The sequence below is a fragment of the Amborella trichopoda genome, chromosome 8 (assembly GCF_054954075.1).
Source record: "Amborella trichopoda isolate Santa Cruz 75 chromosome 8, AtrichopodaSantaCruz75HAP2 v2.0, whole genome shotgun sequence".
Lineage (NCBI taxonomy): Eukaryota > Viridiplantae > Streptophyta > Magnoliopsida > Amborellales > Amborellaceae > Amborella > Amborella trichopoda.
In genome coordinates this window covers 8,191,931-8,208,696 of record NC_142343.1, presented here as the reverse complement: position 1 = coordinate 8,208,696, position 16,766 = coordinate 8,191,931, and the positions used below count along the sequence as shown (strand labels likewise).

The following is a 16,766-nucleotide window of genomic DNA, read 5'->3' as shown; positions in this document are numbered from 1 at the left end:
GACATGTTGAGGAGGTAACACGTACTAACTGCTTCTACTAAAAAATCCTTTGATAAACCAACATTACTCAACATGATGCAGGCCTTCTTTAGACGTGTCTTGTTCACATGCTTAACAGTTCCATTATGTTGTGGCATCTTCGAAGTGGTGATTGTGACGAATAATTCCTTCGTTCTTACAAAAATTCATAATGTTGCTGACGTATCCTCTCCACCATTGTCGATCCTCACGCACTTCACCTTCTTCCTAGTCCGTCTGTCAACCTTAACTTTCCAATGCTTGAATGTATTTAATACATCACCTTTTTTCTGTAGAGTGTAAGTCCACACCATCTTTGATAAACCATCTATGAAGAAAACAAAGTATATAGATCATCCTTTGAGACAATTGATGCAAGTCCCCATACATAAGAATGAACACACTCAAGAATGTTTGTAGAATGCGCCGACGTGCGAAGCTGCATCCTACACTGTTTGCCATAGGCACTGTACTCACAGAAGTCCAACTTGTGCTTCTGCATGTCGATTGATATTTGCTATATTCCGTCAAAGCTCTCTCACTCAGGTGACCCAGATGCATATGCCACATTTGAGTCAAAGTCAGAAGTATCACCATCAAATATAGCAATTGTTGTTCTGTTTGTGACAGTGCTCCCAATAGACACATATAAACTTGATCCAACCTTTTTGCTTTCATCACAACTGGGGCATCCTTTATGACTTTCAAGATACACATTTTCCAACAAATTTGCAGTCATTGGAATCTAAGGTACCCGAAGAGATAAAATTCTTTTTCAAATCTAGAACATGTCTCACATTAATTAAGGTTCTTACAATTCCATCGTACATCTTGATATTAACTGGCCGAACACTATCGATCTTACATGGCATGTCATTCCCCATCAAAATGGAGTCACCGTCAAGGCCCAGTATGTGGTGAATCAATTCCTATGAGGGCAAATACCATGGGAACATCTCGAATTATGTGGTGAATCAATTCCTATGAGGGCAAATACCATGGGAACATCTCGAATGAAGAATGTACGAGTATTTAGAGTAATCATAATTTGCAGCGAGACTGACAATACATTATTTGTTCCTCTTTCTAAGCTTTCATCAACAATATTGGCCACATCAAAGGCTTTATTTTCCTTTTCTTTGGGCTTTTGGAACTCCGACTTGACATGCCTCTTTTTCTTGCAATTATAGCATCATACATTACCTTTTCTTGAACTGAATCTCGTTCTTGACCTACCTTGACTTTCACATCCCCTTTCATTTTTGTCAACCGACCTCCCTCTAGCCACAAAACCTTCTACATGTGGCTGAGCATTACCCTGCCTCTTTCGCAAATCATTCGAGAGAAGAGTCTATGTCACATCCTCTATCTCTATGGTATCTTTTCCATAGAGCAATGTTCTGACAAGATGCTCATATGAATGAGGTGGCGGGGATAACAAGATAAGCCTTATCTTTGTCTTCTATTTTAACACCATGCTCATTAATAGTCAAATAATTTTATTAATTCCAATGCAACGATTTGTGAGGGACTTCGTCATTTACATGTTCTCAAGCTTTGACCATAATCTTGCTACCGACTCCTCATTAATGATGCTATATAGCGCTTCGCTCGCTAGACACAATCTAATAGTGCTAATAGCCCTCAAAATTACGTCATCCCAGTTTTCATCCAACCTGGTCTCTAGTTTTTTTGGGCAAGTGACATAGTCTCTAGTTTCTGTAACTATTCCCCTCAATTCTATACAATTAAAAAAAGACAAAAATACCCTTAAAAAAAAATAGAAATTCAAAATAACCCCAAACCTAAAATCAATAAAACAGCGGAAAAAAAAAAAAAACTCATTACATTAGAATTCCCAATCAATTGAAATGGAATAGAAGCCTATAAAAATCTAGGGCACGTATGGTCCAATGTTTGTGTCCGTGTCATGTTATTTGTGAATGTCCACAAAATGTTCATGAGGTGTTATGTTATTTGTGAATGTCCACAAAATGTTCATGAGGTGTTTTTGTTTTTGTTTTTGTTTTGGGTAGCTAGCCAAGTTTGAACTAGGGCAAGGTGGGCGAACATAATGTAAAGAGTAGAAGAGGGAGATTTTTGAGGAGAGAAAGAGGACACAAGGAATTCACAAATTCACACGATAGCATGACCACTTTGATCTTTACTATGCACTCTTTAAAGGTGAAGTGCACCACAGTCCATGTGACTATGTAATGTAACACTCCTACACAAAATCTTCCATCTGTTCCTACTGATAGATGATTGGTCATCAACTGGAATGGACGCAATGGGGAGATCCGCATGTATATAGTGAATCCCCAACCATCCATCACTAGAAACAGACTGTGGGTGTAGCATGGAGTATCATATACCATACTCCATTGGACTACGGTGTATTTTCCCTTTGAAAATAAAGGAAAAGCCCACCATAGTCCATTGGACTATGTCATGTGGTATTTTAACACTAAATCCCTTATCTATCCCACAGATGGTGGCTAACTGGATTCAGAGTCCTGGGAACATTCATTAGCGTTCTGTCACCGGAAACAGACGGTGCATAAAGCTTGGAGTACCATGCATTATTTGTCCACTGGACTATAGTCTACACTGTACACTTACTTCTTGAAAAGCAAGGTTAGCCTATAAAAGAAGATGTTCTATAGAGGGAATGAACTGTATGCTACAGTCCCTGTATATTAGTCCCCAAGTATTTTGCATTACAGTAGGTTAATCATTTAGTGAGATTCTGAGGCAACAACCTTTCGACATGTAATTACCATTTCTTTTAGGTGCTACTCCTTAAGACCACAATCCATTCTTAATTAGGATTATCTCTTTCGAAGCTGTATATGGTTACAAATTATGATATTCCTAAACCAAAATAACTTAGGATTTAGTTTAGCGTTTGTCAGAATTTTGGTTGGAGAAAATTCTAACAATATTTGCAAAAGATGAATTATCTGGACAATTTCCCAATTGTGGAAAGTTTTGTTGGGGTTCTGTTTGATTCGATTGAAACTGTATTTCCATTTGATATTTTTTTCAAGCCTTGGAGCAACTTCAGTGGAATTGCTAATTATTCATACCAAATTTGTGTAAAAGATTATCAAGACCAAGCTAGGTATAGGAAGATAGTAATCATTCATTTTTCAGATATAAGAGGAAGGTAGAAGTGGCTGTTAGGATGGTCGAACCAAACTTGTGTTTTGATTAGTTCTACTGAGAATCTTAAACTGTGCTGGAAATCATTTATTGTGCACCGAGACATTATAAATAGTAAATACCTTCAAATTGAAATACTCATTGTCTATAGAAATTAAAGTGTTATGATTTCATTTTTGCATTTTCATTTTTCTCTGATATTTGAGATTTTTCTGCAAATATAAACTAAATTCCACCTTCATCATTAGAATAGGGAAAAACTAGCTTTTTCCTCTGGCTATTATCAAATTACCATTGTTGGGCATTGTTTCTACACAAGTGGGGTTCCATAAAGATCCATACAAATGTGTTGCATATCTAAGCCTGGACAAGCAAAGGATGTCTTCTTTTGGATTTTGTGCTAGACCTGCTTTAGATAAAGACTTCTACTAGAGCCATTTAGTGGTCAGGCTCTAAATATTAGTGTCCTTCTGGATTTTGTATGCTTGGAAATGGTTGAAAATCTCTAATTAATACTTAGATAAATCTCTTTAAATGAATGCTTACATGGATGGTGAAGTCCCTGAGACACATTGACTATTTCATAATTGTAGACACCAAATTAGTTGTTATCTGACATAAAATGATGTATATAAGCCTATTAGAAAGTTTCGATGAATTGTATCTAAGTCTATTTGGGCCCTACATATTATTAAGCCACAGGTAAGGGCAGATGATAGACCCTATAGTGAGAGATACTGTTGGGTACAATACCTAAAACCGATTAAGTTCTGTCCAACGGGGCTGCCGAACTGGCTTAGAAATTCCCCATCACAAGACAAATTCTAGGATATATAATCCTCTCTAAATTTGGAGAGGATTGTCTTTCTATCCTAAATTTGGAGAGAATAATCTCTATGTTCTAAAATTTCTCTAGTTATAGTGTTAAGTGAGAACCTGTTTCGAGAAGATCAGTAGGTGTATGATGAAAATACCCCAAGTTTTGGAAAGTGCCTGCCTATTGTATGGGGTTCCATCTCTCTCTCTCTCTCTCTCTCTCTCTCTCTCTCTCTCTCAGGTTTAACGTGACAAGTACTCACACTCTCTTTTCTCTCTCATGGGTGCTTTTTAAATATCTCAAATCTGGCACCGTCACATTCCTTGGTGACATACATTAGAGGGAGACCACTCTCTCTCCCTGTACTTATCTCAGGTCATATTAAAACATTCTCCTTTTTTTTTTTTTTTTTTTTGAACATTAACCAAGAATTTCCATTAAATAATCAAAATTACAGGTAATGCAAACAATAATCACTAGGAAGAAGTGATCACCAATGATGATTGTTAAACACCTCCTTTAGCAAGAAAATCAGCTTCAGCATTAGCCTCCCTATAGCAACGACGAATATCAGCATTTAGATCGATCTCTCTCTCTCTTCTGTTGGAACATTACACCCCCTTTCTCCCCCCTTAAGTTGTCAATATCCATGTGGTCATTGAGTTGATATTGTATAACATATCTTTTCTCTCAATCTCTTTCAAAATTCGCATTGGATCCCACATCATCCAATTTTAATCCAAGCATCCATCATCTAACTTTTGATTTCTTTACAAATCTTTCCCCCTCACCTCATTTTCCTCCAATAAATCTGAGCTGTATATCAACTACTTAAATTATAGAGTGGCCTGATGATGCCTACTGATGTCATTGGATATTAGTGTTTCTCTTAGTCCACGTGGCATGAAATGGGGTAGGGTCCACCTTTGAGGGTGAGTTGGGGGCCCTCTGTGTCTCATTGGTTTGGACATAGAAGTGTTTAGTTGGTGACTCTAGGAAATCTTTAGTATTTTTCAAGTGCTGTTGTCTTTTAACCCTTTTCTCAAAGGAATAAAGTGCTTTGATGATTTAAATCCTAGTGTATTTTTACGCTTTGAGGGGCTCCTTTCAATTTTATATGAGCCCTGTTATACTTGTTTGTTGGATTGCAAACAAAGACAAAGGAAAGAAGGCTCAGATATTTGGCCCTTTCTCCTGTTTTTTTTTTTTTTTGTTGTCTTTCATTTTCTTAGAATATTTCTTTCTTCTTGGCTCTCTCTCTCTTGGTGCAATAGGCCCAGGCCAGGCCGAGCCGGGCTAGGCCAACAAAATTGGATTACAAAAAAAGGAAAAAAAATAGGGTCCAACCGGGGCGAACCAAGCCATCATTGGCCCTACACCGACCTTCGAGCCACAGTTTTTGGCCCACGCCCAATGTTTTTAGGGCCGGGTTGACTAGGCCGGGCTGCCATCCCATTGCCAGCCCCGGTCTCTCTCTCGGGGTAGGCTTTGTAGTCTAGCATAAAGGCCATCCCCACTAAGAAAGGTAAAAGCCTCAGTTTTTGCCCCATGCCCTACTTTTTTAGGGCTGGGCCAGACCGGGCTGCCATCCCATTGCCAGCCCTGGTCTCTCTTTCGGGGTAGCCTTAGTAGTCAAGCATAAAGGCCATCCCCACTAAGAAAAGTAAAAGCCACAGTTTTTGCCCCATGCCCCTACTTTTTTACTGCCATGTTGAACGGGCCGGGCTGCCAGCCCCGGTCTCTCTCTCAGGGTAGCCTTTGTAGTCTAGCATAAAGGCCATCCCCACTAAGAAAAGTAAAAGCACTACAGCTTGAGGAGAAAAGCTTGGTAAATTGGGGATTCAACCTGCAAAAACCAAAGCATTGAGAGAAATATCTTGGTGGTTTGCACCACTAGGCCATAATGTGCTTAAATTTTACTCAGTTTTATATTATACACCTTTTTGTACCATGCCTATTTGTCAATGTACTCATAATCTCAAATGGGCATCTCCAAAATACAAAAGATTCTCCAGATTATGAAAGCTACTTAGGATTCTTGCAGCTGTATGCATATACTTTTGAAATTTTTTATTTGATTGGACGTGTGCAATGCTTTTCTGCTTAGCATGTTCTTGTGTTTTCAAGATCTCTTCCCTTGATTGCATGTGCCTTGGATTCTTTTCTTCACCATTATGTGAACTGAGGGACTTAGCTTGAATTTCACCATTCATACCAAACTCATAAACTTACCATGGGGGAACATTTTCACGTGTATTAAGGTGTGTTTGATTTTTGGAAGGCGCAGTTTGGAAAACCATATTTTTTAGTGCTGTAGCACTTCCCTGCTTGATAGCAAGGAAGGTTTACAGCATATCCACTGCACTTGCCTTATATTTAAGGCTAAAAAGTGGATATCACTAGTTCTATAGGGGACAATGGAATTTGGGATATCCAGTTTCCTGGAAGACAGTTTTTAAAATGGGCAATTGAACCCTCAAAGTTGGGTGCAAAGTCAACCCAATGAGGGGAAATGACCAAATCGGAGGGCTTCGACACCAAAAATCACAGGGACAACCTGTCTTATATCAGCTTTTACCATGATGCCTTTAGTCATAACTTTTGAGATAATGTGGATTTGTTTAGGTCCTGTTTGGACATCCTAGCAGCCATATCCAACCTTTGGCCTTAACTGCCTCTATAGGCAATTGTGAAAATAGGCACTCTTCAATGCTCGCAATCAAGCGGAAGAATATCAATGTTCTGATTAAAGAAGTTTTGTTCTTTCGCTAAGTCGAAACAACGCTAAATGGCGGCGTTTCCCGGATAGTACGATCCCATTCATAAGTTTATGTCTCATGATAGGCTAGCACACCACCCACTCAAGGGCAGAGTAAGGTAGATTTTTTCCAACTGCTAGAAATGTGAATGTCCAAACGTGGCCTTAGGTTGCACAAAACATCAGAAGCATCATTTCCAAACCTGCAATTTATTAATATCCTTTCTTAAATCTGTAGGACAAAAGTTTGAATGAGATACTATTCGGATGTATTGCCCTTTTAAAAAAACCATCATACAGATGGAATTAGGATCTAATACACATCTTAAGTAGCTCTATATCCATTTCCTCTTCAACTATATGATTTTTCTAGGTCGAAAAATAGTGCAGATCAGATGATATATGGAGAATTGAAATGAATGGTGATGAACATCCAAAGTTTAAAATACTCTAGAATTTTAAGGTTTAAAATCCACTTTTTTTTCACTTTCATAATTGAGGTGGTTGAGATTATTGACCTATAAAAATTTAGATCCAAAATCTGTTTCTAAGAAATTTTTGAAGGAGACCACATTTGACTAGGAGCCTTGGCTGACACATCAAATCATTATCCCTATCTATATGAGAACTTTCAACGGTATACAATTTTGAACTTGTGCCACAGAGCCTTCTACAATCTTGAACAACTTTCCACTCTTTGCCATGTTTTCTAGTAAAGAAAGTTCACAAGGGCTTTGTTTTGTTTTAATACATACGATATGGTTTTTTAGCTGTCAAATGCCAAATCTAACGGCTGGTGGTAGATCACCACGGTACTCAAAATTTTAAATTTTTTTCATTTGACTTTGTGCAAAGAAATAGTGGACAGCAGCCCTTTGATTCTCGGGAAAATTATAGATACCCTCCCAAATTGGGCTTTGTAGGCATGCTTTATCTCAATATGTTGGATACCACACTATTAGCCTCAATGCTATTTATTTTTCATCCACCCCTAAAACAAAAAAAATTGATTTTTTTAGACTAAAATACTATCGTTTTAGCCCACTTTTCCCACTTTGTTTCTCTAAGCTAGGGGCACAAATACAAAAGCCTGTCCGACTGTCCGACACAATCTCAATATAAGCCAGTCCGACACATTTGTTATCAGACTGGCAAATTTTGAATGCCAAAAGCCAATCTGTCACATTTTGTGTTAACTGACCTTTTTTGTCATAAGCCGGACTGGGACATTTTTGTGCCAGACCAATATTTTTAGGCATTATATTTTAGAAATGTGGGTTAAAATAGGAGGTATTTTCAGACCAAAAATTATTTTTTTATTTAAAAAAATAGACACAAAAATAAATAGTATTGAGTTTAATAAGGCGAACCCAAAAATATGTTCTTTTTTTAAAAGCCCTTGGAAGAGCTTATGACTATAATGTACAAATTAGAAGTATCAATAATTATCCCCGATCCTACAATTGCCCAATTTGGATGAAAAGATAACGGTCTCAACGTCTTCAATCCCATTTCTAGCAGCCCTTATAAGTACTTTAGCCTATTGTTTGGTTTGTTATAGATATAGGTATCCTAGGGTCATGCAGGTGATATTCCTCTGTGCTTGCCTACAAAGCAAACACTGTACTCTGATCCACATGACCAAACACAAAGAATGGTAATAAAGTCGCAGGTCCCAGTTGCTCGATACCCTTTTTTAACTGCACTCTATCTCCTTGTTTTTCCTTTATTAACTGGACGGTGGCTCTCTCTCTATCCCTTTTTTTTCTTTTATTCAGTGGACAGTGACCGTTTTTCTAAATGTGAATGAACTCTTTCACATTAAATTTTTTTTTTAAAATTATTGAAGATCGTCTACACGAATCTTAATTCATTATTATGTTTCAAGAGCCTCTCTACATTAAAGTTTTTTTTCAAATTGTTTGAGATCGAGTTTTTTTCTAATTGTTTAAGATCGACTACATGAATCCTTATCAATCATTATGTTTCAAAGGCCTCTTTCTCTCTCTCTAATATGTTAATTGCATAGTAGTTGTGAGATCATAATAATTTTTCTATTGAAAAAGGAGGGGTTCTCTTATTATCGAATCGAATGCAAAGATGCCTCGTCCCATGTATTTATAAAATAAATAGATAGACCCCTATGGTAGTGACCTTTGCATGTAAACACAGTTATTGGTATGTTTGTCTTGCATATAAACTTTACATTCAAGTCAATGGATGTATTCCTTAGCCACTATTCACTATTTCTATAAAGTTGATTCTAGAATAAAGATAACAAATTATCCATTGCTTGTTAGTGTCCATCATAAAAGTCATCTGACATAAGCTTATAGTGACTCATCTAATTGAAAAACTGTTTTCATTTATTTAAAATAATTGATAGTATAATATATGTTTTGGCCAAAAAGAGCAAAGTATAGTTGGGAATCACCCAAAAAAATAATAATTAAATAATGTTTTACAGAACACGAGGTACATACCAAATAATTAATAAAATAAAATATATTTATTTTATGTAAAGTAATCTATTTCACATAAAATTAATCATCATCCAAGCCGGGCCAAAGGTGCCAACCTAATAGGTTAGCCATGATGCTACCAGCACTTCCTCTAAAGAATAAATAACAGGCCCATTCACAGGTTGTGTAGTATAGCAAGTATTCCGTACATCACGGATTTCCCTTCCATTTGGGGAAGCATACAGCCACTGTCTTGGTGGTGACTTCACCATTCAACGCTTTGCTTTCCCAATTGTAATCAATATAAGTGAATTATTAAAAGAGAGAATAGCTTATACTATGGTCCAAGGCCACCATTAATTTTAAATGGGTTTTAGAGATGTATTTTATGTTTGGAAGTCATGGCCGGTTTATCTCTAGAAATAGGGAGTACAACTTATATTCTTATATTTCTTCATCTTTATTGTAACTATAAGGTTTTTCTCCTTTATCTAATAAGAGTAATGGTCATATGGGACTTCCTATACTCAAGTGCGTAGGATTCTAAAAGTTATACTATTATTTTTTATACAGATTTTTAAAAAAATCAAGTCTCGTACTTATATGATAACTTTTCTACTGATCAGTGTCAAATTTAACGGTAATCCTTTAAAGCTCTACATACATGTGTGTGAGAGGAATTCATCGGATCATTACTCATCTAATAAAATATACCATTAACATTCGAAAAAAAAAACAAATAAAAAGAAAAAAATCGAATAGTAGGCAAGAAGTGGATGGTGATTTCCCCGTCAAGGCATCTTGAATCATACACCATTGGTGTAGATCACTACACGGTGCTTCACTTGGTTTGGATCGGTCAAAAGGGCTGCGGTCTAACATATATTTCTAGAAGAAATTGATATTTTGACTTAAATAATAATGAAATTTGGGAAGGTTATTAAATGCTTGCACCATGTATGAGGGCATGTAACGTGGGCATTGATTGTACCCGCTGTACTTGAATTGAAGGAATCATACAATTTGAATGAAGGCGTACTCTATTTATTTTCCAAAGAAAGGATTTTCCTACAAAACGAAAAACACTATAAACTAGAGAATATCAATAGGACCTAGTGCACTGTCTATCGGAGAGGTACGGTTTGGTTAAAGTGGAAGGATTAAATAATAATAATAACGAATTACACTAAAAGATTTTGCCAAAAGTATCGGCAAAAAATATAATGACTTTGACAAAATATATAGCCCTCGATAAAATAGAATAACAGACCAAAATCCCTTCAATCAATCTGAATTTTTGTTTGATGATGACAATGATAGGCTTTTAATAGAGGGTGTAGAAATATAGTACATGCTTTCACTTAAAAAGATTACGTGCTGCCTTTGTAAGATCTTATTCTTATTATAAAGGCCAGAATGATGTTTAGAAGGCCAGATTTAAGTTATTAAGGAACTTGAGCCCAATTAACTTTTATTGGAATCATTCATTTGATGCTCTTGACGGAAAGGGTCTATATGCAATGTGCTCGTTCAAGATTACCCTGGTAAAATTTTAAATTTAAAAAATAATTTAAATCAAGTAAATTTATATATGCCTAAATTTATAAACATATAAAAATATTAAAAATGAAGAGTCCAAATAATATGTAGCAAAATGTACTGACTTAAAATATGTTTTCATGACCCTATATATCTTGATGTCGAGACAACAATTCGGTACATATACAACATCAAAACCACCTTTATAAAAAGATTTTATTTCCACTTTGTACGTTATCTACCTTCTAAGATGAATTCGTGTTGGAGATAATCCATTATAATTGAACACACCACACATTGTTCCTGCAGTTTGGTGCGACTTTCCTTATAATAAAACAAGTGATTTCTACATGAAAAGCGATTGAAGGACATGGGTCAATTGAAGGAAAATTTGAAAAACAAAAGATCCAGAGTATAAAACCCAGAACACCATAAGACCCACTAAATTCAAACATTCACAAAAAGAAAAGGCCCACAAAATTTAACAATTATAAGTTCACTTCATTCATCATATAGAAATAGTCAACATCGCAGTAAATACACAATTTACCACACAAAACCGGATTCCAGCAAAGCTTTTACAAACACAACCGAATTCCGGCCACCGGATACAAAGAGGCACCATACCCCAAATTAGCAACATAACTATAACAAATATTATATATTGCATATCTATGATTCTATTTAATTAGAAAGCATAGAAACTATATGTATCATATATCATATGGTTTTCTTCCATCTATAAAAGAAAGAAATATCATAGCTGCGGGCTGCCTGTTGTGCAACCACTTTCAGCACTTGACAACACAGTCAAAGAAAGCAACACAATGGGTGGAAGACTTTTCTCTCTCCCTAAAATCCCATCATTCCCCCTCTTTCTCTCTCTAAAAACACTCTCTTTCACACTAAAAACCCTCTCTCTCTAGGAAAAACAAACAGTAAAGAAACAGAAAAAGAGAAACCGACCAAATACGCGTCTAAGGACAAAAAGTAGAGTAAAAGATAAAGATAAAAAAGGGAATAAATGAAAAACGCGGGTAGAGGTAATTCGAAATTCTATGTATCTCTAAGATTTCATTTTGGGTGGGGATTAGATCCTGAAGTTTTTGCCGGTGAAGGTTTGGCCGAACTGCCAATTGGCGGGGACGACATTCCAGGAAGTGGAGGTACGGCGGTCGCTGCTGGTGACCCGGAAGGAGAGAGCCTGGCCCACGAGGATGGAGTTGGACTGCCAGTTCTGGCCCCAGTTCCGGGACATGCTCATCCACCCGGTGCGAGAGCCCTTCACCCAAACCTTGACAATGTCCCCAGCCCCGGCCACATTCGAGATGAGCACCAGGTTGAAGTACCGGAACCCATTGATGGTGAACCTGATTCCCCCAGGCTTGCGGCACGACACCCTGTTGTAGCAATAACCATTGCAGAGCAGAGGTCTCAGAATTTAGAGAGAGATTGCACTTTTTGTGATTTAGAGAGAAAGAGCAGGAGAATTTATAACGAAATTAGAAAGAAATATACTATTCAAATGAGAAAAAGAAGAGGAGATTCACTTGGTTAAAAGGCTCAGTTCTCCAAATTTAGGGAGATTAAGGAACGAATGTAAAAAATAGTAGAAAATTCCTTAGAGAAAGCACAATTAACACATGTTTTTTGAGTGAATGCTGGGAAAATTTACCCAAATAAGGAAATTACTTTATTTATAAGCGTCCTACACTGAATTCAGAAGTCCTCAGGGCATAAAAATATAGCAAAAATAATTTTAAAGAAGGGAAAATAGGAAGAAATTTGATGAAATTTTAAAATCAAAGGTAAAAATAAGCGAAAAACATATGTGAAATCTGAGGCAGAATTGAATTATCCGGGTCCCATCCCAGACTAAAATTTGACGAAATTTCGGGGCGCCATTTCGGTGAAAATTTTAATCCCTTATAAATGATTCACACGTGCGACTGCCACACGGCTGTGATATCTAGGATGACAAACAGCAGCTAAGATCGCACATCATCCATCCAGCTGAGAAATCGGTGATTAGGATTTGGCGTTGGGTTTAACAAGGGCAAGCAACGGGCCGCCTTTCCCGGGCCAGGACCTACTCTACTGAACAATTATTTTTTTCAAAAAAAAAAAAGACGAAAAAAAAAGAGATAAAGAATAAAAATATGGGTTCGATTTTTATAAAGTTGCAACCTTAAACAATTCAATTAAGGCGCATTTTAAAATTTTATCATAACATGTAATTTTGTTGTAAAAAATTATTAGTATCATCTTAAAATCTATTTTCATACCTACTTGGAAATTTTTAAATTTAAAAAATAATTAAAATGAAGTATCTATAAATATATAAAAATCTAAAAAAATAAACGGTCTAAAAATCTAAACAAAAAGAAAAAAAAAGGACAACTGAATAAATAAATACACACTCCGTGTATTAAAGAGCCAATAAATGGAAGAATTAAGTACAATAAATACCTAACATTTTAACAAAACTAAAACGAAGCAACAAACCATAACTAAAACAAAGAAATGACACGAAAATAGGAAAGAAAAAATAAATTCCAAACCCATGAAAGTAGTTAAATCATCTACAAGGAAAAGTATACCATTTAAGTAAATTAAGGGGGTAAGAAAATATTCACTGAAACGCAAATAAAAAATTGAATCGAAATAGGTAAAGCGAAATCGGAATGCCACGCGGCTGAGATCTCTCTCTCTCTAAAACAATTCACCCCGTGACATGTGTCAGATACAGGATTGTAAGCGCACGAAAAACATTCGCCCACTCCACAAGTGGGTCAGATTCCGATTTCCCTCTCTCTCTCCTCCCCAATGCAGCCCATTTTTCTCTCTCTACCCATGCAGGAAATCCCTTTCTTTCTCTCTCTAGAAGGACGAGATTCTAACCTTCTGTAAGAGACGGGCACAATGCCGGCCCTGTACTCTGCAATCTTCAAGAACATGGGCATGGCCAAATCGAAATGCGGGCGAGGAGGGTTGCACCAACCCCCATTGTCGCTGGGAAGAGCATAGTTCGGTGGACAGAAGTTAGTTGCAGTGATGAAGATGGAGGGACTTCCTGAGTGGCACCACTTTGGATCGCTTGCGCACTTGATCTCGAAGCAAGCTCCACAGCTGAGACCACTATTGAACAGAGCTGTGCTCAAAGCCGCAGTTTCCACGCCATAGCCTTGACTGTAAAGGTTTCCATACCCGCAAGCCCCACCTGAAAAGAAAAATGGACAAATGGGTCAGATTCATATGCTATTTGCAGGGCTTTGGTGGTTTCCAGATGGGTTTTGTTGGTTTTGGAGCATGTTCTCTCCAGGTTATGAAATGGGGTTTCATGGTTAGAGAGAGAGAGTACCCATTGTTCCTGACGCGTCACTTCCACCGTAGAATGTGGCATGAGCTGATTCCCAATCGCTGCCTGAGTAAACGCCTGGAATACGAGCAAAGGCGGGCACCATAATGGAGGCCAGGAGCGCGAGAGCCAAGACCCATTTCGGAGACATTTTAGAGAGAGAAACAGAGCACTCAGAGAGAGCAGAGGAGAACGCAAGAGAGAGGAAAACGCAAGAGAGAGAAGAAACAGGGAAAAGAGAGAGAGAGAGAAGTAGACGCGGAGGCAACGGTAGAGAGAGAAAGAGGTGAGGAATAAAGGAAGACGGGGGGGTGGGGGAGTACTTATGCTGATGCTTGGCGGGTGTCGCAGAGCGATGAAATGATGGCAGGCTAATTAAAGCGACGGCAGGACCGGATTAAAAGCGTCAAGTATTTTTTTTCTTCTTCTTTTTTTTTTTCATTTTTTTTTTTTTTTTTTGTTTTTTAAGGAAAAACAGATATAAGGGCCAGTAGTACGTGAAAAGACAGGCTTGCCCCTGGATTTGACCGATATGACGGGACTACCCCTGGGATTTTGCAACTGACGACTTCCTCCTTGAATTGCTCGAACCTTCCTTCCCGCCTAGATTTGGATGGGCGGCCAGGATTGAAGGGGGTGTAGCGCATCTGGACTGTAGATCTAAGATCTAATGCTTTTCTGAGTTGGAAAGCGATCGATTTCAGACGGTCGATGGATTCGAGCTGAAATGTCTCGAAATCACTCCGAAAAATGTTTTTTAAAGATAAATTTCGGCTGAAATCCGAAATTTCGTTGCGAGCAATCCCGGCAAAACCGTTAATGTCATAGAAAATCTTTAGAGGAGGCTCCACGTACATAAATGCATGGTATCAAGTGCACTCCATTCTGGGACATGCATGGAAACAGGTCCTCTCTCTCTCTCTTCCTGTTAAACGGATTTAGAGAGAAAAAGAGAGAGGGAGAAAATATATTCCATCTAACTCAGTGTGAACGGTCATGTGCGCATGTCATGCCCTTGGAGCCCCGTGCCAAATAAGTGAAGACAGAAATTTATCCAGATCAAGAATGTGGATATAGATGAGGGAAAAATTTGCAGAGGATCTAAACATTTAAATTTGTACCTATCTCAATACTTTTAACCCGAAGAGGTTGTTTTGATGCTCAAATATCTTCAAATTAATCATCTCCACATCAAAATATATAGATATGAGAAAAAAATGTATTTCTACTTTTGAAAATAGTACATTTTGTAAAGTATTTTTTGATAGTCAATTTTCAAGATTTTTAGGTTTTCATAGATATATTGATCTACAAGATTTTTGAAGATTTAAACTTTATAAATAAATATAAAATTATATTTTAAAGCTATCACAAAGATTTTCAATAATGAAACCACATTTCTCGACACTACTTGAAGGTAGGTTCTAATTTGATTGTTTAGAGACTAGGCTCATAGATAATATTCGTACATACAACGTAAATAATGTAATCCCACTGGTGCATTAACGCTATAGATCCCAAAATTTAAGATGGTCTGTCGTTAGTTTCGATAAACAACTTTTAAATGCAATTCATCAAAATACACCTTAAATTTGAACATTTGATATTAACCCCACACATAACTTTATAAATATCAAAACCCTTTACGTTTCATTTGATGAACCGTTCAAAATTTAACAAATTCCCCTCATTCTAATTAAGAGAAAGTGGAGAGAGAGAGAGGGAATAAAATGTTGAGAGCAATAACTTGGAAGTCAATCAAGCTTCCTCCTCCTCATTATCTTTTTAACGCTGAGTTTTTTTTTTTTTGGGTGCGGTTCACATAGAGCCTAGGCTCTAAACAATCAAATTAGATCCTATCTTCAAATAGTATTGAAAAATTTGGTTTCAATATTGGAATTTTTTGTGATAGCCTTCAAATATATTTTCATATTTATTTATAAATTTTAAATTTTAAAAAATAGTGTAGATAGATAGATCTATGAAAACTTGAAAATCTTAAAAATTGAAGGTAAAAAAAATACTTTACAAAATACACTATTTATAAAACTTAAAATCTATTTTTTTTCTCTTGTCTATTCATCTTGATGTCGAGATGATCAATTTGAAGATATTTAAGCATAAAAAAAACCTCTTCTAGTGAAAATTTTGAGGCAGGCTCTAATTTGATTGTTTAGAGCCTCGGCTATATATACACTTTTCCCCCCTTTTTGGCCTTTCCAAAAACAGCGACTCTTCCGTTTCGTCGCTCATGACGAGTGGGATCACACCCTTTCGGCAGCCCTGAAAAAGGACAAAAGAATACGTCATTTTTTAAAAAGAATAGGGACACTGTCGTCATTTTGGCCCGTTTCAAGAGCCATAGGGACCTTTTCGTCATACGTCTAGAAGCCAGGCACAGATCCCGTCATTCTCCGTAAAGCGTCCCGGCAAAAGGACAAACTCAATCCGCTTTGCTTCCATCGCAAGTCGTGCCCCGCCGATAACCGGATTCCCGAAATCCCCCGACATTTCAGTGAATTTTCGGCCATTGGTAGTTACCGGCTGGGTCCGTCACTCGCGGTGGGTGGGACCCGCACATGTCCGTGTTTATCGGCCCACGTTTCGCGCCGGGCCTTTAACCGTACGTGGGACCCATCTCGAGCCTCA

At 37.3% G+C, this 16,766-nt stretch overlaps 1 protein-coding gene across 1 annotated transcript; it reads right to left on the bottom strand.

The window, feature by feature from the left end:
• Window positions 1-11,239: 11,239 nt before the first annotated feature.
• LOC18436137 (expansin-A6) lies at window positions 11,240-14,412 on the bottom strand. The gene is made up of 3 exons (XM_006846160.4): window positions 14,121-14,412; window positions 13,661-13,979; window positions 11,240-12,159 (listed from the first exon to the last, which is right to left on the bottom strand). The coding sequence occupies exons 1-3, from the start codon at window positions 14,266-14,268 to the stop codon at window positions 11,850-11,852; spliced, it is 777 nt and encodes a 258-aa protein (XP_006846223.1). The 5' UTR covers window positions 14,269-14,412; the 3' UTR covers window positions 11,240-11,849.
• Between the last annotated feature and the right edge of the window lie 2,354 nt (window positions 14,413-16,766).